This window comes from Lepidochelys kempii, chromosome 1, assembly GCF_965140265.1.
Source record: "Lepidochelys kempii isolate rLepKem1 chromosome 1, rLepKem1.hap2, whole genome shotgun sequence".
In the NCBI taxonomy this organism is placed as follows: domain Eukaryota; kingdom Metazoa; phylum Chordata; order Testudines; family Cheloniidae; genus Lepidochelys; species Lepidochelys kempii.
Window position 1 is genome coordinate 95,600,881 of NC_133256.1, and position 25,609 is coordinate 95,626,489.

General features: G+C 38.3%; 1 protein-coding gene across 12 annotated transcripts in view; it reads right to left on the reverse strand.

Moving 5' to 3' along the window:
• The window catches only part of ABCC4 (ATP binding cassette subfamily C member 4 (PEL blood group)), a 214,443-nt gene that overhangs the window by 125,344 nt on the left and 63,490 nt on the right, over window positions 1–25,609 (reverse strand). For 11 of the 12 annotated variants that reach the window (XM_073347903.1, XM_073347850.1, XM_073347858.1 and 8 more), the window contains 10 exons: window positions 24,693–24,782; window positions 23,803–23,994; window positions 22,735–22,829; window positions 22,522–22,608; window positions 14,812–14,908; window positions 13,375–13,590; window positions 10,337–10,477; window positions 8,662–8,699; window positions 8,135–8,235; window positions 5,304–5,450 (listed from right to left, as the gene is read on the reverse strand). In XM_073347903.1, coding sequence (XP_073204004.1) covers window positions 5,304–5,450; window positions 8,135–8,235; window positions 8,662–8,699; window positions 10,337–10,477; window positions 13,375–13,590; window positions 14,812–14,908; window positions 22,522–22,608; window positions 22,735–22,829; window positions 23,803–23,994; window positions 24,693–24,782 — 1,204 coding nt within the window. The remainder of the gene's footprint in view (window positions 1–5,303; window positions 5,451–8,134; window positions 8,236–8,661; window positions 8,700–10,336; window positions 10,478–13,374; window positions 13,591–14,811; window positions 14,909–22,521; window positions 22,609–22,734; window positions 22,830–23,802; window positions 23,995–24,692; window positions 24,783–25,609) is intronic. The other variant, XM_073347866.1, reaches the window with a different exon arrangement.

The following is a 25,609-nucleotide window of genomic DNA, read 5'->3' on the forward strand; positions in this document are numbered from 1 at the left end:
ACCCAGTATATAATATATTTTGTTATAAAAGGAAACCAGTTGAGTAATTTCACTCATATAGGCATATAACCAATTTTCTGACATTGCTACTGAATATTTTATCAGCAACGAATTATAAAACTAGCGAAATATTTTAACATGAAGCCTTGCCTTGTAAACTGCCTGTCCCATATGTCAAAACATCACCTACCATAAATCATAGAATTTGAGACTAGTATTTCTTGTTTAAACATGCTGACTTATTCAGCAGAATCACTTGTGTGAACAAGCATAGATTAAAGTACACAAACTTAAGCAGCTTTGCCATCCAACTGATACAGCTATAATTTAAACTCATTATCAGTGTTCTAATTTTCAGAATGCTGAAATAATGTGCTTGTTGAAAATATTATACATTTAAATACCTTAACAGCATTGCCCATTTGAAGCTACTTTCAACTTGCAAATAAAACAGACAGGCACTTGTGTATTGATGAACATGCTTGTCACCCAACAAAGGAACTTTCTGTGTCAAATTATAGGTGTTTAATCAGTTGATTTATGAACACCACAATTAAATAATCTATGCGACAGAAAAAAATAAACTGCATTATAAAACCACTTTTCTTTTATATTTTTATCTACCACATTTATAGTTGGGATTTGCTTTTGCCTCATGGCTAGTAGCTTTCAGTTTAATATATCATTTTTGGCTGTAAGGGACTATTTCTTTCTATGATAATGATGCCTGAATCTCAAAAAGTTTGGCATAGAAGCACCCAAAAGACTGAACGCTTATTCACAGCTTGTCCAGCCCTCTGGCACAAATGGGCTGAAAATTTCACCAGAAACAGGACATTTCTTGCAAGACTTTCAGTACTTTCTGCTGCTGAGCAGGCCAGAAATGCTGTTAGGGCCGCAGTCCACAGTATTGCGGCTCTTCTTGTTCTAGTCCCAGCCCGAAACCCAGAGTGCTAAGAGTACTAAGCGTCTGTTTGTTTTGTTTATAAAGATTGAGAACATTTTGTGTACATCTCAGTAGTGCTTCTGGTTCTCGACAGAGCTTTGGGGGGAAAACAGGTTTCTATTTTATCTGAACAAATTCATACATATGAATCATTTATTTTATTCATTCCTATGGCACTTATAGCATGGCAGCAGCAGGTTTCAGTTTACTAAATTTAAACAGAAAAATTATGTAGACCATCCACAAAAACTAAAATTATTGCAAGGACCAGCATCCCTTCTCTAAGGAGAGAAAGAAAGATCAGCCCACAAGATCCAAGAAACAGAAAAAATAAACACAATATTTAAAAGCTATGGAACTATATTTCAAAGTAGGAGCTCTCAATTAAACAGTCACTCCTTGTGGGATCTTGGTGTCTAACCCATAGTTCTGTCAAATTTGATGACAAATGTTTCTTACAAACAAGTAGAAAAAGAAACTAAGTGTTGCTAGAGTCCTCCTTATATGAGCCAAATAGGTAAAATCCATAATGTTACCTGCCTCCTTTGGTGACAAGACTACACAGTTTGTGGACTCTAATCTCTTAGAAGACAGGCTTCGAACTTACAGTGAGAATAATTAAGGGAAAATATTATATTTGTATGTAATCAAGATAATACCAGAGAACCATATTATTGCCCAATGTATAGATTGAAAAATTCAAAGTCCAATGCTGAAAGATTGCTTCTAAAAATAGACCAGATGAATCTTTGTTATTTTTCTAATAAACTGTTGTAATACTAGACCAGGATAAAATGGCTCATGCTGCCCTCTTGTGCTAGACTTGCAAAAGAGAGCAAGCCTTTCTTTATTCATGCTGGAGAACAGATGAAGTGGAACATATGAAGAATTCACTATGAACTGGAAAATGTCCACAGTTTCCTCCTAAGAGCTAACCTGGAATGCATGTTCAGACTCCCATACTGGTATCTGGATGGAGGAGCAGAGGAAAGTTTGAAGAGCAAAGGATAACTTGTATATTCCTTTAAAAGAATGCAAGTAAGTTTTATTAACCAATATAGACAAGCAATAAATAATAAAGTCTGAAACCCAACAATGTGATATCACATATAAATCAAACATTATTATGACTCCATAATTAGGGATCTGTCGAGATCCACAGCTAAAACTGAATTTCAGTGCCCTAATTTCCAATCACCACTTCTGCACATAGAGTAAAATTTTCAAAAATGTTTAAGTCACTTAGGCACTTCAGTCCCATTTGCAATGACACTTGGGCTCCTAAGGATATGTCTACACTGCAATTAAAAACCAGCCTGGATGCTGGGACACTCCAGGCTCCAGCCTGAGCCCAAACGTCTACACCACAATTAAACATCCCCTTAGAACCACACCCCATGAACATGAGTCAGCTGGCATGGGCCAGCCGCGGATGTATATTTGTAGTGTAGATAGATCGTAAGTCACTTCTGAATATTGGATGTAGGTACTTTCTAATAATGTTACCAAATAGTGTTACCAGTAACACACTTAAACAATCAATACTAATTGCATTTTTACATATGTGTCATATTACATAATGGTAGAATCTGCCTACTTAAAAACCTTTATTTTCATTACTAAATATAATATTTTTTAAAATACTTAACAAGTTTTTCTATTGTTTCTTTTATTTCCTAAAACATCATGATATCTAGATTTCCAAAATTATTCCAGATTACCTCAATCGTTCCTAATTCTCATTTATACCATGACACCTTTACACACTTCTGGAACTGTCAGAATAGCATAAAGGGATTTGCATGTAAAGGAGAATCAATCCTCATATCTGAGTCATAAGTTAATCAGTAAAATATTATTTTTAAAACGTTATTCCCATAATCCCATGATTCCCATAAACATCTTTACTGATTTGAGATACACCACTGGGAGCTGATGAACAGGTCATGATTCATCACCTATTTCCCTTTTTCAATGTCACTTCCCTAGCCCTACTTACTAGCCTCTTTCCCCAACAGGAACTATTAGGTGCTCAACACTTTTGCAAAATCAAACCACTTATTAGTTGCCTAATTGGATTTAGTAGCCTAATTTAGTCCACCATTTTTAAATTCTTGGCTCTTGTATTTAGTATTGCTGCTTATAAAGAATGATCCTCCTGAACTACAGAGAAGTAAGGAGATAGCTAAGATTGCTGTGGGGATGTTAACAATGAATTCCTTAACTTCTGCGTTACTACAATCTCATCCTTACTGGTGCATATAACAGTGTAAATATAATATTAAAAGAGCAACACAATACTTTCAAAATAAAGTTGTAGTTCATTCAATCAATCAATAAGGCACTTCTTTTAATAAATGGAGACATCTTTAGCCCAGGCAAATCTTGCTCCCGTTCAAAAGCTACCTGCACAGGATTTGATAGCAGAATGGAATCCCTAGGTTGAAGATCTAAAATAAGATGCATACACAGTACAAGATTTTCCAGATGACTGAAAGATGGTGCACATATCGTGCTCAGCACTAAATTGCAGAACTGCTGACTGCTGCAACTTTGAATAAGAACAACCAGAGTTTCATATGCCTTCTTTATGAGAGAAACAAGATGTGCAAAAACACCTATACAAGAATATCTTTATATGCTACTGTATGCTACTTTATATGCTACTGCAAATGATGTAGGAGAAGAAACATGTGTACACAGAAATTATTCCTAAATCATAATAATGGAAACATAATAATAATGTAATAACTAATAATGGAAACATCCATGTAAAAACCATAGAGAGATCTGGGTAATACTGGTGTATTTGTTCTGTGCATAGCTGTTGTTAAAAAACAAAATAATGATCTTTTACATCACACTTTTTATCTATAGGTTTCAAAGTACATTACAAAGCAGACTGGTAAGTAATGCAGACTGAATGCAGCTATTTAATTCTATCCCATAGATATGACCTAGAGATTTTATAATAAATTATGTTCATTGAGCTTACTACAAGATGATTACATCTCCCCTCAGATGGGGTTACTGTACCTTGTTAAACACTTCAAAGGGGGAAATGCTGCATATCTGGTGATATCCCCCTTGGTTGGTCCTGCCATTCCTCTTGACCAGCTCCAACAGGCATCACACAAACAGATATATCCTGCTCCACTGAGCACCAGCTCTCCACTCACCAGCCCCCTAGCTGAGCATACAGTTTCTCTTTGAGCCCTCCCGCCTAGACTGCCACATACCCATAATGTTGGCCCACCGACATATCTCTATGCATGTCTAAATGCATGTTATGTTCAAAAAATGGTACCATGGCTATCTACTGCACTTATAATCTCACATCCACTGCTTTTTACTTCATATGAACATTTATGCAAAGGAAAAATAATAATTCTCTCAATGAAAAGCAACCTAGACTTATTCTCACAATCCTGGAAGAAGATGTTTTATAGGAGAAAAACCTCTATAGGAACACATCACATCATCCTTCCATTTCTCAAAGACCAGTGATTCTCCTCTTGGTATTTTCTTTCCCCACTCCTCCTCACTCTGCTTCACTTTCACTTCCTTTCACTTCTCCCCCTCCTCAAATATTATAATCACATCACAAATTTATCAGGTGTACTTTGCATCCAAACACCTTTCCCTTTATGCTCAAATAAATTTGTTAGTCTTTAAGGTGCCACAAGTACTCCTCGTTCTTTTTGCTGATACAGACTAACACGGCTACCACTCTGAAACCTGACCCAGATTATATCTTTTAAATTGCATAGTTTTGTTTTCTATCCATTCTGGGTGTGTGAGTGAGATATTTTTACAGTCATTGTCCAAACTGTTGTTTCTACACATTTTTGAACCGCTATAGCATAGTTTAAATAGATTGTTTAAAATCATCTCTGTACACATCTTTGCCATCCACAAATAACATTTAGGGTCAATTCCACAAACAACATTTAGGGTCAATTTTTCAATGAAAGACACTACAAATTACCTCACAAAAATGCACATATACTTGTTACACGCAGAAAAACTTAAACTCATGTTCACAAATCAAGTAATTAGTAATGCAACTGGTAGATAAGTGTGCAATACCAACAACAGCTTCTGTCTGCATGTGCAAGTGCAGGATTAGGTAAACATCCAGAATAAGATCAGTCAGTTACTAATATGCTTTAAAAAATGTAACTCTAGCTTTCTAACTGATATGATGTAGTAGTAAATATGAAGATTTTTATTTTTTAAAAAGCAAAAATGTGTGAGTACCAGAAGACTTAATTTGGATTACCACACATTTGTTTCATTTTTCCTATCATACGTCATGATGGAGATAGTATGTAATTTTTTTAAATGTTCATCTTACCTATAGGGTTTCTGTCAAAGAACAACACTGGAGCTTTCAAAAGTGACTGAAACATTTTGTTGTGCAAAGTTTGACCAGCATTCACAAGAACTGTGAATACCAACAGACTTCTCACTATGCCAAAAAGTACTGTCGCCATAGTCAAACCTAAAATTAAACAAATAAATACGGTCACAGTACATACACACAGATCTATCCCTTTAATGATACCGTGTGAGAGCATTTTGGTTAAAACTACATCCATTTTGTTCAGAGTTGTGTTCAGACAGTTCACATGAAGTAAATCATCATTAAAGCTTAAGACTCAGGATGAATGCTCTCTCCAGTATGAAGCAGTACTATAAACTTGTTAATAGCTTAATTTATCCTAAAATTAACTGACAATTTAAACAGTTTCTTTTTTATACCATTTACAGAGGCATAACTTTATACAACCACAGGAAATTTCATTAACTATCTGATAGTCTGTACAATATCCTTTGCACATCCATTCTGTCACGTAATTCTTTATACACCCAGGAAATTTCATTAACTATCTGATAGTCTGTACAATATCCTTTGCACATCCATTCTGTCACGTAATTCTTTATACAGTATTACACATAATTGTGGCTTATGTTGGTCACTATTGAAAAGCCAACGTTTTCCAACAGATACTAACCACATATTGACCAGTTATTTCCTATTCTAAGGATAGGGGAAATTGGCTATATTTCAGATCCCACTGTATGGCAACTGTGGGACACGGTGAGTTTTTAAATGTCAATCACTTTATATAGTCAGGTCTATCAACTGTACCATGTTATTTGCAGTAGTTTCTGCTGGCTTAGAGTTTTACCTCAGTAAAATATCCTTTACTTTTCTGTCCAGTGGCACCTTAAAGGCTAACATGCATGCATCTGAAGAAGTGGGTTTTCACCCACGAAAGCTTATGCCCAAATAAATCTGTCAGTCTTTAAGGTGCCCCAGACTCCTTGTTTTTTTGGGGATACAGACTAACAGGGCTACCCCCTGATACTTTACTTTTCTGAATATCTTTTTACACAAAGGTTCAGAAGGAAATACGGTAGCATTTATTACACCCCCACATCACCCAGGATCTGAAACAAAACATAGCCTTTTGCCAAATTCAGAAATGGTAACAATAGACATAGATCACATTAAACTATTAGATATATCCTTTTGCCTTTGGTTTTTAAGATTTTTTTGGGGTGACGTTTAAACTTGGTTTCTGTAAAATGAACATTGTACCAACCTATTGCTTTCAGTTACAAACAAAAAACAAACAATTCTATCCTTGAGAGATCTTAAAATTACAATATCAAATTTATCTTTATTTTGTTAGCATACACAAATCTTGCCTTAAATCTGTATAATTACTTTATTATTTGTAAAATGATTTAATTGTACAATCATAAAGTGCCAGATTCTGCCACCCTTACTCATATTGTGTAGCCCCATGGAACTGTGTAACGCCGAGAGATCCTGGTTGTCAGGTGGGATTGAACCTGGGGCCTCTGGAGCTTAGTGCATGAGCTTCTACCTCATGAGCTAATGTTTTAGCTGGCTTTTAGCTCATGCACTAGAGGCTCATGCACTAAGCTCCAGAGGTCCCAGGTTCGAGCCCACCCACTGACGACCGAGGTCTGTTGGTGTTACATGTGGGAGCTCGCCTGGGATTTCAGCTGGGAAGTGTCTGAAGCTCGGGATGCACTTCCTCAGCGAGGGGAAGTATGTAACCCACACACGTCCTGGGTGTGGTGTTCTGTCCCATCTAGTGGCACTGAGACCACTTAGAGAGCAATTAATGAGTCTGCTCTATGCTCTGTGAGAAAGGGTGGTATCATCTGGCCCTTAAACTATAAGGTTATCAGGGCATGGATTTGACTTCCCTGTGCCCTCTGTGAAAAGACTAATATACACGGAGGAGCTATGAAAACAATAAATCTGTATCAGAACATATGCAGTGTGTGTTTGTTTCCCTGATGTCCCTCAGGACCACCACAAATAAATGAGTGCATGAAATTATTGTGGTTCATAAAAGTTTAAACAACTACATTAAACAAACTGAAAAGAATGATAACTAGTTAAGATTTGGTGGAAGCTTCTTAATATATAATTGACTTTTTTTCAGGATGGTATGTAAAAATTAAGTACTTTTGGCCATATTTTGAAAGGTATTTTAGCTGCCTAAAGGTGTAGATAGGCACCTAGTTGAATTTTTAAAAGCATGTAGGCATGTAACGCCAATTGATAGGACTTAAGCACCTAAGCACTTTTGAAAATGCCATTAGGCTCCTATCCGCATCTTTAGGTATCTAAATATCTTTAAAAATCTGGCCCTGTGTACCTATCAAAGATGCTTTATTTTGCTACAGAACTTCAGAAGGAACATACCCATCCTGACTTTTAAAAAGCCATCACTGTATATAAACAAAAACTGGAACAGAGAGTTGCAGAATGAGGATCAATTTCTAATCCCTCTTGCCCACACACGTAATGACTGATGATTTAGCTGAAACAACCTATTAGTGTAGACAATAGCCACAAGTTTACAGAGACTGCCTTTTTGAATACTTAATTCCTGGTTTACCTTTCAAAATCCAGTACAGAGCAAATTAAGAGTCTGCATTCAATCTATTGCTTCTACTAGAGTTTTTTTTTTTTTTTAATTATTCCTATTAATTTAGTCAGGAAACAAGGCTCAGTCTGCTAATCTGCTCAGACATTACTGAATCACTGTTAGAAATCCTATTTTCCCACACTGCTACTTAGAGTGTTCCTTTCAAAACCCTCTATTATATTGGAGCAAATGATTAAAATATTTTTACCTGCATAAATTCCTAAATACAAGCTAAGATCTAGATGTCTAGTCTCATTTATTCCACTATTTCCATGTGATGTGACATTCAGCTTTTCTTGCTGGTTTGACCTACAGAAATGTATGCAAAAGATAAATAATAATCAAAACAACAGGAAGATCACTTAAGCAAGGCATTATCTAATCATTCTGAAACTGGAAAAATATACCTGAAGTTTGCCATATACCTGTACATTTATCATATTATTCACATGTACCTTCTACTACTTTTAAATTGAACTTCAATCAAGATCTCCAATTCTAAATATTATCTGGGCTCATGCTGTCATGAATTATACATGGGTACAGACTATTATGAGCCACACTTTACTGCAAGAACTTTATTTTGTCCCACAAATAAAGTAAGAGGGGATTGGAAGGAAGGTTGAACAAACTCTAAATTTTCTTTGAACAGGCTTCTCCCCCATATATATATATATATATTTCTGTTTTCTATTAATTACACAGCACTTCTCTGCAAGAAGTCAAATAACCTACCAGTATGAAAGCCACCAATCCTGAAGCACATAAGCAACCTTGAATAAATAAAGGCAAATATTTGGATTAATTTACAAAAAGTATATAATACTAGAGAACTAAATTTCCTCAGCCATTCTTCTATGTCCCCTGGTAAAATCTGTCATTAAAAAAATATGCTGCCCATCCCAAACCCTCCTCTCCCCTCCCCTTCCCCCCGTTATATACTATACTGAGCTGGTGCATATATATTTAGGGCCCAATCTCATTCTTCAGTTAGTAGTACACCTCACTGCATATTTCGTAAAATCAAATACTAGGCATCCATATGAAAGTGCATGAGCTGATTTTTCTAAGACCAATAGTGATTTGCAGAGCATATTAGGACCTTCAACCTCCAGAAGGCAAGAAGTTATCTGCTTATGAGAACTGCGTGATGGTGAAACAAGGGGAAAGCAAGACGTTCAACAAAAAACAGCCATAACAACTCTCTCTAACAGATGTTAATTCATATAGCAAAGGGTCGGGTCTTTCTGTTCCTAAACTCCCTATTGTAGACATCGCAAACTGCTTCTTGCTTAGTACATATGCTCACAGGCATAAGAGCCAACTCCTGATGTTATCAGTTCAGAACTTTATTTTTATAGGAGATAATTAGGAACACAATGTTAAAAGGAAGGAAAAACTGAAAATAATTTCTGCCCTCACTCTCCAACCAGAGATGACTATGATATTACAAGCTCTGTAACAGAGCTTAATTTGTATCAAAATCTAACTCTATTCAATTCAATTAAAATACTGTAGGGCTATCCCAGAGAGACCAGATCATATTCACCATCTTCCCAAACATAGATGGTCTCAGTTCAAGGACCCTGTGCAAATTCTCCTATTTCTTCAAACTTCTTTTTGAAGCCAAGACCAATCATTTCTACAAAATTCCTTTGAACCTTCTCACCACAACACAGTAACAAGCCCACATCATACCATCCTCAAAATAACTTCACTGGTTCCCCATTCATTTCAGGATACAGTTCAAAATTGTTCTCCTTCGTAAAAATTCCTTCACAAACTTGCTCCAGCTTGCCTCACACATACAGTCTTCCTCTATTTCCCATTCCCTACTCCTTCTACTTGGTAAACAACAGCCTCTGACCCATCTCCAGAATCTCCTGTCTGTTGGCAGGAGAGTCTTTTCCTCCGTAGCTCTTATGTCAGGAACAGCCTCTATCAATTTGTCTCATTAGCCATACAACACATTTTGATTCTGAATTGAAAACACATTTTCTCCCATAGCTCTTCCTCAAATGCAATCTATGGCTGCCATTATTTTTATTTAATTTAGTAATTACATTATGTATCTCTGAGAAGGGTAGTGGAATACAATTTGTATGAATGGCAATATAAAATAAATTATACAACACAAAAGTGCTTTAAATTGATCAGCAGGACTATTGAACTGAGGATTATTACCCTAATGTCCCACTGGAATACAAATTTAAATGACAGAAACCACATTCAGATATTATCAGATTTGATCAGGTATACTGCCAAGTATTAAAATCATTATACATAAGAGTATCATGTATCAAAAGCTTTTCACATAAACATCAGAACAGCTGTTAAGTACACAGTGTTAATGTAAACACAAAACAAAAATCTATTCTTTATTATTTGTGGCACCCATCAGATATCTTACCTGTGCCAAAATATTTAGAAGTAAAAGTATGAAAATTACAAAGTAGTTTGCTCCAGCAGCAAAATATTTCCTGTAAATCTTGAAGTTTATTTTTCCCTCAGACCGGCTCTCTTCTGGCAGTGCAGTCACCAAAGGTTCAGTCTATAAAAAATAAAATGGATAAGAAAACTAATGCTAAAATTCATATTAAAGTCATGGTTCCAGAAAAAGTTACTGATAGGTCATAGTTATGAATCAGCAATATACTAAATAAGGAGATAAAATTATACTTATTAAAATATTTTTAAAATGTTAGCATTGTGACACAAAAACAACAGAAAACAGGAAATTCAATCTTACAGCGCAGTACTACTCCAAGAATTTGACTCTGTAAAACGGGATTCTGGGGTTCTATCTTTCTCTCAGTGACTCCATGTTATAAGTACTCAGTTTACAAGTAACAAGATGCTTGTTCTAACTGCCAGTGCTGCAAACTAAACCTCAACTGAGAGCCAAACTGAGTTTTTTTCTCTGTCATGTATCAACATCAGTAATAAAGGTTCCATAGACCAAGATCACAATATGGGAAAGCATCTATATTCAGAAAGAGCACTTAAGCATGTGTTTAAATACTTCCCTGAATAGGAACAGTTTAAAACATGTGTGTTTCTGAATCAAGGCATTAAAAAACAAAAAGATAAAGATTATAGCCATAAGCTGTGCACCCTAGGGGTTCTCAGACTTTTGTACTGGTGACCCTTTTCACACAGCAAACCTCTGAGTGAGACCCCCCTTACACGTTAAAAACACTTTTTTATATATTTAACACCATTACAAATACTGGAGGGAAAGTGGGGTTTGGGGTGGAGGCTGCCAGCTCGCAACCCCCCCAAGTAATAACCCTGAGGTGTCCTGATCCCCAGTTTGAGAACCCCTGCTTTAATGGATCAAACTCAACAGGAGCAACTCCCTTGAAACAGTTCAGATTGCAAGAGCCACAACATTCCAGCCAATTCTCCAAAGAGTAAGTGCCCACAAGAGAGCTTTTAATGGGGAAAACAGAAGGAGAGGATGACAAATGGAGAAAATTAGATTGAGGAAAGGGGAAAAAGAAAAGTTAATTACAGAGCACACGAAAAAGCAAACAGAAGGAGGAAGAGAGACAGATGAAAAAAACAGTAAATGAGCAAAAAAGGAAGAAATGAAAAAATTTGCTGAGACTATAAGTAACTTTTAGTAATTGTATTATCAACAAACAGAAAGACTGGTACTAACATAATACAGTGAAATACACAATGTTTCACTTAGCTGTCCAGGGATATGATTGTGTAGGAACAGGGGGAATGACAGACCTCCATTGTGGATGGGAGAGGAGCAGAGGAACTCAGTATACACACACACACACACACACACACACACACACAAAGAAGAGAACAATAATCTGTTCTGGGTTTGTATGTCACTGCTGGCACTTTGCATGGGCTGTGTATGTCACTTTGCTGGCAACCAGGTGCCAACTCTTGCCAAAGCTTTAGGCCTCAGCTGAGCACTGACAAATTCATTGCTGGAAACCAGTCTGTTTCACCTGCGTGTTAGTATGGTTAAGATGGGTACTGGACTTATAACAATATGTTTAGTGCTTAGACTTTATGAAATGCTTGTAAGTGAGATTAATGCATGCAGCAACTTACAATATCTTTATTAAATGCTATAAGGTAATATTTAAGTTTTTGCTTTGTAACTGTAAAAACTGTTTGCTATAAAACTGTGAACCTGTCGGGGGGGGATCATCTCCTGCTCATCAAGAAGGGATATCAGAACTAAATGAGTCACTGTGGGACATCACAATACAAAGACTTTGTTAATTGTCCCTTCATAACCATGAAGAGGCTACTTGCAAAAGGGCTCATCCCATCAGCTTGCATTCTGGGAGAAGGAAATAAAAATAGCCAACAAGAAAATTTTTCATCTCTCTTTTACTTTTTGGACTTTTACAGGGCCAGAGCTACGAAAGAGAAGCAGATACGCCCAGGGTCAAACTGGGTTAGCCCTAAAAGACATTCATAGCTGATAGATTACTACAGTTCTGTCACCTTTCGGAAACCTGCTTTAACCTTGAAATACTTCTCTCATTTATTTTTCCTAGTTAATAAATCCTTAGTTAGTTTACTATAGGATTGGCTACAAGCATTGTCTTTGGTGTGAGATCTAAGGTATAAATTGACCTGGGGTAAGTAACTGGTTTCTTGGAACTGGAAGCAACCTGCATATGTTGTGATCTTTGGTGTACTGCAACCAACTATCACTAAGTCCAGCTTGCCTGGGTGGCCAGACAGCTGGGAATGGCCAAGGATGTCTGTGACTCTATGGTAAGTTGTTACAGTGAGTTAGAAGCTCATATTTGTTACTGGGTTGGTGAAATCTAATTATAGAACTCACAACCCGTTTGGGGTCTTTGCCCTGCTTCTTGACAGTCTGCCCCGAGGTTGGCACTCACGATCGTGAATCACTCCAGATAGCATGACATGGGCACATTTGATGGGAAATGAAAATATTGAGCCCACTGGCTTTAGTACCAGCTGGCAGGGAGAGAGTTTAAACAAATATAACTAATCACTGACAAATTACAGTAAAATATCAAGTTTTGTTGGCCTAAAATGATTGTTCTGAAAAGTCTTAAAATACAGAAAACTGCAGAGAACCCTTGCCCCTCCTTTTTATTTATTTTTATATGTATGTACATATGCTCTTTTTTTACAGAAGACTAAATAATGGTATTTATAGGCACAGGGATGGAGAGCACATAGCCCTTATGTATACACATATTTACAACCTGCCTCTGTGGCTCAGGGGGTTAGCGCAGTGGCCTGGGAATGCAAGGGTCACAGGTTCAATTCCAGGGCAGCTATCTCGGATTCAGAAACTCCTCACTGGTGGCTTGTCTCCCTGCCTCAGTGGCTCATCTCTCCTCAATGTTAGCCTACTTTACCATAAGAATATCATAGTTTGAACAAAATTAACAAGTCATATGATGTTTAATTCATATTTGATGTACTCACAGGTGGCTGTTCTATTGCTCCATCTTTCTGTGACTGCACCAAGGAATCTTGTGACCAGACAGAGGACTGTGAAAAGGTACGGTTCCTTGCTAACTTCATAGTGGATATTCCAGGAATTGGTGACTGTTCAACCTCTTCATTTTTTTTCAGAAGGGAAGCAAAATCGATTCCAGAACTCAGGAACTCTGAATAGGTCCCTTTCCCCACCATTTTACCCTACAGCAAAATATTTTTTAAAATTTTGTTCACATGCTGTGTGCACATTCTGTACAGGGTGAATTTAACAATCTGTTGCATAAACCTTCATTACTGGAGCCCCATGGCTTTTGACACATGTACTGTCTGAAAATAAAAGCTCAAGAGATTTCTTACAAACCCTTACTTCATAACACTGAAAGGTTAAATCCTTCCAATTATCCATTCTTTTTCTATAGCAAGGCATTACAGGCAAGATCCTTACCTCCCCCAAACCAGCCCCTTCATGCCAGGTAAATGGGTCAGAGTGGTATAAAGGGACCCAAATCTGGACGGGGGAGGATTCCCTCATTGCAGAACCTGCACAAGATAGCCTTACAGCTTAGAGGCAGGCTTCCATATCATAAACAGGTCTCTTAGCTTATGTGATATGCCAGGGGTTGTGGAGCCACACAGAATTGGGAGGTCTTAAAGCCACCTTAGCCCTCTGCTCCCCATGGGGCTCTTAGAGGAGCCACACAGAATTTCACCCCATGTGTTCCAGCCTAAAAAACCCCAACACAATCCATTCTTTTGCACCTATGCCAGAGATTATTGTATCTTCAAGGTAATCTGACAAGGAAAAAGATGGGTGTTGTGGCCTTTTTTTTCTTTTTTTTTTGCAACTTTATGAAGTATAAAGAAGGCCTAAAGGGTCCTGCTTCTCCCAACCTTAAAAAGTAGGGGAACAGTCCTGCAGTTTTTTTTTTTTATCTTAAGTATTTAGGACCATCAAGTCTGGGGCTCTCTGCTTTTGCTGGAAGACTAGTTTGTCTCAGATACATATGGCCTTTTCTCAGTCTTTAATTAAAATGGAACTGAGCTGCAGAGTCTAATAAATACAGCTTCTTCTGCTCTTCCCCCTGCCCTACCTATTTATTAAGGCACTAAAATAAATCTTAACAAAAAACAAAGTTTTAAATACTCAGTAAAAATCACTTCCCTACAAGCAGAATATATAACATGATAACATGCCAGTTCAAATTTTTCAGGCAAGTTATTCTAAGAAAACTCTTCTCAGCTTCTGTTGTTAATAACAGATACACTTAACGAATGTCTTTAGGAGACATAAAATACATTTATAAACTGTAATTATATTTTATAGAAAATCACTTTTCCTAACTCTTCACATTTTTATCTTCAGAGTATGAGTGAGTAGCAGCAACAACTGAGTTTTAAAAGCGAGCCAGTGATATGACTTACCGCTTTTAAAATCAAAATCTGGTTTACCGCATGGAGGTACTGCAACTGATGAGTCACCAAAATAGAGATCTTTTGGTGCAAGGCCTGATAAATACACCTGCAAACAGAAGGAAAGAAATGGACAGCACATTAATGTTCTAAAACATTTTTGTACATTACAGAAATAATTTATAAAACCACATATATTAATTACTTTGTCATCAAGGAAGAAAAATACCACCACAGGACAAGCAGACACCCAAAATAATGTACTTGTCAAAATTATGTTAACTTGGCATGTCTCTAATACACTGAAGAGCACACTATGGGAATCTCTTATTTAAATACTGTATGCTTACAAAGTAGGTGAAATAAACCAAATTGTGAATTAAAATTTCTGATTCTAGAGAAAAGAGATTACTAAGGAAATCTTATAATTGTGCATTCAGCCTATTATTAATATATGTACATGTCTTAAAGTAAACAGGGCTATGAACAGAACAGACCTATTTAATCAAAATGAAATTCACAGAAGTGAATGAAGTTAGGCAACATATTGTAGCATAGACAATTATCCAAAAACAAGGGCAACATTCAACTTCTGTGAGCTAAATTTCCAAAAGTTTGTGGAGTATGTAATTAATACCAACCAGAGGAGTAAACATTATTATTATTGGCCTGGACCATATTGACTCCAATATGCGTATGGTGGTGGATCCCTCAAGCATAGCTCTCCCTCTTTCATCCCACCTTCACAGAAAGGGGGTTCACCTGTCTCTGTGGTATCATCCCTCTCTTGTGCCCCAGATGGAGGGGTAACCAGGCCATATTTCAGTGAGTAGCCCTGCGACCTCACAAGGGCACAATGTTCACTAGCATTCTTAGATGTTAAAACTGAGAAATATTGCCCTGAAAATTTTGTGAACAGTAAGGTATGTGTTTTTAAAGGTTTCCTAGCCTACGCACAGACAGCAGGATCAAAGGGCTGATTTATTTAAAGTAGAATCGCCTTTATTGAAATCAATGTATTAATGGCTCCAGTTCCATCTAGATTACATTAGAAAGTCTCATTTTGTAAAGGGATGGGGGTGCTCCAAGTTAAAAAAAAGGTAAAGGGGGAGCATGATTCAAAAAAAGGTTAAGAACCATGGTATAACCTGTTCTTAAAAACCTCCAATAACAGGAAGTCTAGTTAGGTCCTTTGGAATCCTATTCCATTCGTAACTATCCTTACAGTTAGAAAGTTTCTCCTAATATCTAATCTATCTCTCTCTTGTTGCAGATTTAGGGCTTGTCTACACAAACAACTAGATTGCAGCAAGATGGGATGTGAATTTACCATGCACTGGCCTGCTGTGGTCTACCTGTCCACGTGCACCCTGCAGATGTACATTAACAGTTAGTCAGAGTGCTTTGATTGAGCCCTCTTTGAAATGGAACTAGCTCAAAGCACATTATCAAACAGTTAATGTGCATCAGAAGAACACACATGGACAGTTAGACTGTGGCAGGCTCGCAAGGGGTAGATTCACACCCCACCTTCCCTCAATCTAATTGTTCATGTAGACAAGCTGTAAACTGATTACTTCTTGTCCTATCTTTAGTGGACATGAAGAACAATTGATCACTGTCCTCTTTACAACAGCCTTTAGATTTTCTTCCCATGGGACCTTACTTACCAGTTCTTTGTCAAAGTCTGCTTTTTTGAAATCCATTGTTCTGCTGCTCTCACTCATTCCTTTCCTTAAAATCATATATCATTTCATGTTCACTTTAATCCAAATTGCCTTCTACCTTCAGATGCACAATGAATTCCTCCACATTAGTCAGAACCAAGTCTAAAATGTGGAACTTCCCTCCAAAATTACACTATTCTGAAGTGCAGATTTGGCAATAGTCAAGTTTTGCACAACTGACGTGTTTAAGGTCCAATATTTCACAAACTCGCCAAGCTAGGAGCAGGAGCTTTGTCACATGCTCAAAGTATTTCTGCACATTTTCAGAAACTAAGTAACAAAGGCTTTTACAAATGCAGGTTAGAATTCTCTACAACTTACTAAAGAACAAAATATGTGGTATACAGCAAGGAGATGCTGAATGCACATAAACGTCTATGATGCCATTTCTCCTTTCACACTTATTTTGCTACATATATTCCCATTTCATGAGATGCTTCAGCATGCACTGTACTAGTGGTGTAGCTGAACTACAAGGAAGAGAACTAGCATAATGTTACCAGCAAGCTCTCCACAAATCACAACTTTAGAGAATTTTGTAGAGTTGTACTTGGGTTTGGGTTGGCCAGATACATGCTATGTTTTTTTATTTAGCATTAATATATTGAAACTGATATCTGAACTGATAAAATCAAAAGGAAGAGCAGGTTAGAGTGGGTGAGATAATGTGTTCATTTAAAGTTTTCATTAAAAAGTACTTCACTTCTCCTGTCCCATTCATTGCTCTTTGCTCTGCCGTTCACACAATTGCTACCAGGACTCAAAAGTGCTATCTTTGAAACCACAGCCTGATATTCTACAAATACAAAAGATCGTGCTCAGAGTTCAGGTCTACCTAGCATGATTGAGAACCAGGAGACTTTAAAGCATATACCAAAATTTGTTACTCATTCCAGCTAGCTGCTGAACATCAATAAAATTTAGACCTTTCCCAATTCTACAGCTGTTATGGAAGTATCAGAAGAAAACTTCTACTTTCAAAGAGGTATTCCTGAAGACTGTGGATGGAAAAAAATGGTTACTAACCTTTTTGTAACTGTAGTTCTTCGAGATGTGTTGCACATGTCCATTCCAATGTAGCTGTGTGCATGCCCCAAACACAGTCACCAGAAATTTTTCCCCCAGTGTACCCGTTGGGTCGGCTCTGGTGCCCTCTGGTGCAGCACACTCTTAGCGCCAGTATAAAGGGCCTGGCCAAGCCTGCGCCCCCTCAGTTCCTTTTTTCCAGCCAACTCTGGTGTAGAGAGGTAGGAGGATGGGTCTTGGAATGGACATGTACAACGCATCTTGAAGAACAACAGTTACAGAAAGGTTAGTAAACATTTTTTTTTCTTTGAGTGATTGCACATGTCTATTCCACTGTAGGTGACTCCCAAGCAGTTGTATAGGAGGTGGGGTTGGAGTTCATGGACATGGTGACTGTAAAACAGCTTGACTGAAACTGGCATAATCCTAGCCTGTTGCGCAATAGCATAATGAGTAGAAAACAAATGCACAGACGACCATGTAGCCATTCTGCAAATGTCCTGAATAGGCACCTGAGCCCAGAATGCTGATGATGATGCTTGCACTCTTGGGGAGCAGGCAGTCAGGATAACTGGTGGTGGATCACTGACCTGATCGTATCACGTGAGAAAGCATGATGTGATCCATGACGAAAGTCTCAGAGCAGAGACTTTTACCCTTTCAGCGATCACTGTGAAGAGTTGGATGGATCTACAGACTGGTATGGTTCTGTAGGACATGGGAGAAGAGCGTGTTCTACCTCCCTGCCTGTTGAGGTAGAACGCAGCTGCAGTGTTGTCTATAAACACCTTCCCGAAATGTGAGGCAAGACTGCTTGACAGGCCAGGCGAACTGCCCAGAGATCTCTGACACTGATGTGTAGTGAGAGTTTTTATGGAGACCATAAGCTTTGAGTCCCGAGTGGTCCTAGGTGTGCTCCCCAGCCTAGTGCTGATGGGTCCAAGACAAGGGAAATCGGCAGATGGGACTATGAGAAGGGCATGCCCACACAAATCACCCACGGATCCAGCCACCAGTTGAGGGAGCTGAAGAACAGAGAAGGTATAGTAAGGACCAAATCCAGATAATGGCGGTTAGGGGCATACACTGAAGCCAGCCATCGCTGGAGGGGCCTGATGTGTAGTCATGCATTCTGCACCACATACATTCATGAGGGCATGTGACCCAACAGCCTCAGACAAGAACAGGCTGTTATAACGGGATGATCCCTGAGGAGTACTATCAGGGATGTGATTATCTGAAACCAACCTTCTGGGAGGAAGGCTCTGGCCTGGGTGGAATCAAGCACCACTCCAATAAACGCTATCCTCTGTATCGGGCTAAGGGTAGACTTCTGTGCATTTATTAGCATGCCTAAGGCCTAGAAAGTCAACTAAATGAGGTGGAATCCACGATGGCCTTACTGAGAGGTAGGGCTACTCATGACAGGCCCACCGTGGTCAGGATGTCGATCAAACTATAGAAGGACTCTTTGACTTCCTCCACCTGTATGTCCAAATTTTGGACCACCCTTTTCAACAAGTCCTGGTGGGCCTTCTAGTTGTTATGGGGAGGTGACGCACCTGCTCCCGACATGGTAACGTTGGGAGAGGAGGAAGAGGAGCCTTACACTGGCTGAGGGCACTCCTAGTCACCTTCTGCGCTGATCGGATCTCAAGGCACCTGCTCCTGGTACACAGCACTGGCCTTGGTACCGGAGTCTGAACTGGTTGCTCCTCAAAGGTGTGGGGGTGCCCTTCCTTCAGAGGTCAGCGAATAGGAACACCTTGACTGGGGTTCCTGCATCGGTGGAAATGCCCACAAGTTCCAAAAAGGCCACTGCATGGTCACAGGCCAGTGACCAGGAGGCCAAGTACTCGATGGTATTCCCTGGCCCAGGTGCACAGCCAGGTAGGGACACCTTGAGGAATGCCAGGGCCAACTCCTTGGTTGGAAGGAGTACAACCCCCTTCTGACTCTGACGACAAGGAGTCTCTGTCTGGCGACCACGGCTCAGCGGTTCCCACCGATGCCACCAAAGTCTGCGTCATTGGAATGGACATATGTAATCACAGAAAGAGTTGTTCTCCAAGTCTTCCTCCCCCATAATATATCTTGGTTTTACTCTAGAGTTTGGAAAAGAAGACTGAAAAGAACTTTTACTTCTTTTCTGAGTTTCTAAATATCTCATTCTCCATGCCATTTAGCAGCAATGGGAGATCACGTGTCATTGAACCAATGTCATCTAGCCTCTTTATGGTGTTTATTGGTAGGAAAACATTATTATTTGTACTGTGATAACAGCTAGTAGCCCCAGTCATGGACCTCACTGTGCTAGGCACTGTATGAACTCAGAATTAATGGATCTGGAAATATCAGGCTGGAAGATTAAGCCCTAAAAGGTACTTATGCCCTTTCCTTTTTAATTTGCACGCTATATAATGAAAATTTAAGACATTAAAATTGTAAGTGACAGTGGACGGACACACATTTAACAGCTGTTATAGCCCTCCCACAAGAAGCAGAAAAGGAAACAGTGTACATGGGAATGCAGTGCATCAGAATATATGAGCTTTATACGTGATCATGGATGCACACCAATCACAGAAGGCAAAATTCTCCCCAGGACACAAGGCTAGCACAAAGCCTATACACCACTAAAGTCTTATTTAAGCCCTACAAGACAGGTAGTGCTGGCTCACAGAAGTGTATTTTGGCTACTGGAAGAAACAACAAAATAAGTCTGATGCAATGAGAAGGCGAAAAAATACATATTTTGCACCCAATTTTCAATTGGTCTGAAAATGCAGCTGCAAATCAGAGAACTGCCTACACCAATAGGTATTCAGATGTATAATTATCTAACCTACACGTTACTTTTCTGCATGGCTATGAAAGTGTGTGCCAGATTGAATTTGCATCCACTAAAGAAAATCTTGATCAAGAAAACAATCTTGTTTAGGGCCTCATCCAAAGCCCACTGAAGTCAACGGGAATCTTTCTTTAGACTTGCAACAGGCCTTGGATGAGACCTGTCAACAGAGATAGGAGCATACCAGGTACATTGGCCTACTCGACTGTTCTTGAGTTATCTGGGTTTGCAGAGCAAACCTCTGAAAGCAGAAATGGGAGAAAAGAAAAAAAAAACACAGTAATTTATGAGAAAGGGAACATGATTCTCACAAAGAACAGTTCTATTTTCCTTGGGGATGAGGGAAGGGCTAGATTCCCCTTTCTTCTATGGTAAATGTGTTTTCTATTTCCTTTCTCCTCATACTGCTCTCAAGTGTCTAGTCAACAGGACATGACTCCTTATTTCATCTGCCTGAGATGGCTTAAACTATAAAGAATGAGGGAAGAGGAAAATCATTCAAGAATTTAAAAGAGAAGGGAGATGTTTTTCCTAGCCACTTAGAACAAACAGGTTTCAGAGTAACAGCCTTGTTAGTCTGTATTCGCAAAAAGAAAAGGAGTACTTGTGGCACCTTAGAGACTAACCAATTTATTTGAGCATGAGCTTTTGTGAGCTACAGCTCACTTCATCGGATGCATACCGTGGAAACTGCAGAAGACATTATACACACAGAGACCATGAAACAATACCTCCTCCCACCCCACTCTCCTGCTGGTAATAGCTTATCTAAAGTGATCATCAAGTTGGGCCATTTCCAGCACAAATCCAGGTTTTCTCAACACCCCACCCCATCCCACCCCCCCACCCCCACACACACACAAACTCACTCTCCTGCTGGCAATAGCTCATCCAAACTGACCACTCTCCTTACAATGTGCATGATAATCAAGATGGGCCATTTCCAGCATAAATCCAAGTTTAACCAGAACGTCGGGGGGGAGGGTAGAAAAAAACAAGGGGAAATAGGCTACCTTCCCCCCCCCCGCCCCGACGTTCTGGTTAAACTTGGATTTATGCTGGAAATGGCCCCCCTTGATTATCATGCACATTGTAGGGAGAGTGGTCGCTTTGGATAAGCTATTACCAGCAGGAGAGTGAGTTTGTGTGTGGGGTTTTTGGAGGGGGGTGAGAAAACCTGGATTTGTGCTGGAAATGGCCCACCTTGATTTTCATACACATTGTGAGGAGAGGGGTCACTTTGGATAAGCTATTACCAGCAGGAGAGTGAGTTTGTGTGTGTGGTTTTTGGAGGGGGGTGGGAGGGTGAGAAAACCTGGATTTGTGCTGGAAATGGCCCACCTTGATTATCATACACATTTTAAAGAGAGTGGTCACTTTGGATGGGCTATTACCAGCAGGAGAGTGAGTTTGGGGGGGGTGGGGTGGAGGGTGAGAAAACCTGGATTTGTGCTGGAAATGGCCCAACTTGTTGATCACTTTAGATAAGCTATTACCAGCAGGAGAGTGGGGTGGGAGGAGGTATTGTTTCATGGTCTCTGTGTATATAATGTCTTCTGCAGTTTCCACAGTATGCATCCGATGAAGTGAGCTGTAGCTCACGAAAGCTCATGCTCAAATAAATTGGTTAGTCTCTAAGGTGCCACAAGTACTCCTTTTCTTTTTTAGAACAAACAGTTGCAGTTTAACAACATAAAGCTCTAATGATGTAAAAAATGAATGACAATTCTTTGTTTCTTTCTTCAGGTATAGAGTGTAACATTATAAACTAATGTTTGGTTGGTACTAGGGACTAAAACTAGCTTACCAAATGTAATATTGCATTATGAAATTTGCCATTTTGCTCCAAGAAAAATGGCATGTTTTTCCTTAAAAAACATATAGTCCTATTTATTATGGCCTCAAAAACAGATTATAGATTCAAGTGAGGAACGAAACAGCACGAACAGATTAACTGCTTTCATACAAATATCTTAAAGAATAAGTTCAGGAAGAAAATACTGATAATATAAGGTACAGAAGGAGAATTGTCTCTAAAAACAATATTTTTCTAAATTTCCCTGTTTGGAATCAGTGTATCTAAATTAAAATTCAAAGAAAAACAAAATAGTAACATACTTTTCAAATAAGTGTCTGCTAACTTCTGCATCTACTGCACTCAGTGGATCATCCAAGAGGTAGATGTCTGCATCCTGATACACCGCTCTACAACATTTAAAGAAATGTTAGTCAAGTCAGTGCCAAATACATTCTTACAGTCAACTTGCTTATATTAGTCACTAGTGTCTATGATAGGTACCAACAGGTATTACGAGAAATAACAATTTTTACCTAGCAAGATTTACACGGGCTTTCTGTCCACCACTCAATGTAGCTCCACGATCTCCTATCATGGTTAGGTCACCATCTTCTAACAATCCCATGTCCTGTGAATATAGAGAACATACAGTGGTAAAAATTCTTTACAAAAGGAATATCTCCCACATCTGAATCAAAATTACTTTCCCAAAGTATTTAGTAGTTACTAAGCCCTGGTCTACTCTGGGGGTGGGGGGGGTTGATCTAAATTACACAACAGCAGGAGAGATTAAAGAAGTTCTATCTACAGTGTGTAAAACAACCTTGCAAAAAAGATTTTCCATTACAGTAAAAGTCTAGTTTTCACCTGTATTACTGCTGATAGGAATATCATAACATGCTGCAGGATATGCAGCAAAATAATACCTTTTAGCTATCAAGCAAAATGTCTATTTCTTGACAAATAGATTTAACCCTCTTCTGTATCACACGTGACAAATGCCTTCTATACATACATACATACATACACACACACCCCTTTCAAAAACATTTTTTCCACAAGGCTACAAGGGCTCAGCAGGTTCTCCAGTCTATAGTGTTAAGGAGCTATGAATATCACTTTGCAATATGCACACTGTACATCTTAAAGGGAGTATAGCATTCTGTAAAGGTTATTTGCAAAACAAAAGTGGCAAGTGGCATCAGTTATGAATGTTTGTTTCTACCTTGTTAGCTCATTTAGGCAGTTAGCTCCTCTAAGCATCTATTATAAAAGCAATTAACATGGCTAAAACTCATTATCATACAAAATATTTGGAACTAGCTTTTTCCTGTCAAATTTGTCCTAGCTTCTCAGAAAATCAATCTCCCTCTAGTGAATTTATTATGAATTACAAGAATTTGCTCTTATACCTAAATCTCACAAAACAACTATGTACGGTGTTAAATTATAGGATTCATCTATCTCACAAGTAAATTGGTAACTAATTCTATAAATTACATATCACAACAGATACTAGCTATCATAGCAATAACATTAAAGTGAAAAACAAAGTTGGCTGTTGCTAAAACAGAATCAACATTCAAAAGAAAATCACTTACTTTTTTAAGAGCACAAACTTTTAGAACTTTTTCATACTTTTCTTTCTCATATTCTCTGCCAAATAGTATATTATTTCTCACGGTGCCAGGAAATACCCATGGTTGCTGAGAAACATAGGCTATTCTTCCTCTAACATCCATCAAACCTTTGTCTTTAGGCAGTTCGCCGAGTACAGCACTTAAGAGAGATGACTGCAAGAGAGTTTATTGTTTGGTTGGTAGTTTAAAACAAAAGTTGTTAAACTCAGTTTTTGAACACTATAAAGAACATGCAGAAAAGAAATGATACATGCCCCCACTTCAGATTCAGAAACTAATTTTTCATTTTAATGTGTAAAAAAAAACTTTGGATAAAATTTGCTAACGCACTTAAGTGACTTCAGAACTTCAGTCCCATTGAGAGTCAATGAGATGTAAGCTCCAAAGTTACCTAATTCTCAATGGGACTGAAATTTGAAGTCACTTAGGTACTTTTGAAAATTTCATCCTTTAACTTAGTTGGTTATATCATTTTTAAAATACTTTGCCATTTTTATTGTATTAAAAGCTTCATTTTGTAAATTGTAACATAATGGGACAAAAAAGAATTCTAAAACCAACACACTATGAAGTAAGACATTTCATCCATTTACCCAAACAGGAACACATGTACTGGTATCCGTCACATTTATACTGAAAGTGAAGCATTGGGGGAGGGGGGGTGTCTTAATTTTGAACCTCAAACCATATTCTTCACAGTAAGTGGCATTACCCTAACTACTCTGTACTCCAGTATGCGCACCTAAATGTATTATACAACACAACATAAGAAATTCATAAAACTTGAATGCATATATCCAACGGAACTGTAGCAAAAACAATGTAAAACAGGCCAACACATTATGACTTACTTTCCCAGCTCCTACAGGGCCAATCACAGCCAATAATTCTCCTGGTCTGACAGTAAAAGAAAGTTGCTGAAGGGTTGGGATTTCCAAATTCTATGAATTTATAAAGGGAAAAATAAGTTAATTTTTCTCAGTACTGAAAAATATATCAAAAATGTCTTTTAAAAAGTAGAATAGTATACATAAACTAGCAGATAAATCCACACACTTAATAAACATGAAACTGTTAAATATTTATTTCTAGTCTAAATCTTCTTCAGTTCATACAGAGCATTTGTCCACATGCTTTGCATCTCTCCTTCCAACCTTTAATTGTAACATTTCAGTTTCTAGCAAAATGGAGATTCATTCCTTTTCTAAATTGTAAACTCCTTACGGCCACGATCCATCGTTTTAACGATAATAATTAATCCCCACAAGGTGGCAGCAACAGGGTATTTTTATAAATTGATTTCTCAATCCAGCATAAACAGTCTAGGATCTCTGCTGGTGTTTAGTTCAATAGAGCGATGCCAGTTTACACCAGCTAGGGACCTGGAACATATATGTTTATTTATTTAGAAAGTGATTCCATAAAATACATTATAGCAGCTATAATGACCCATTTGTCAGTGTTTACCAGAACTGGACACAGTATTGCAGAAGCAGTCACACCAGTGCAAATACAGAGGTAAAATAAACTCTCTACTCCAAACCCAGTTTCCCCTGTTTATGATCGAAGCATTGCATTAGCTCTTTTGGCCACAGTGTGGCACAGGGAGCTCATGTTCAGCTGACAGTTTCCTATGACTTCCAAATCTTCTGCAGAGTCACTGCTTCCCAGGATAGAATCCCCCAGTTTATAAGTATGGCCTACATTCTTTGTTCCTAGATGTACAGCTTTATATTTAGGCATATTAAAACACACATCGTTTGCTTGA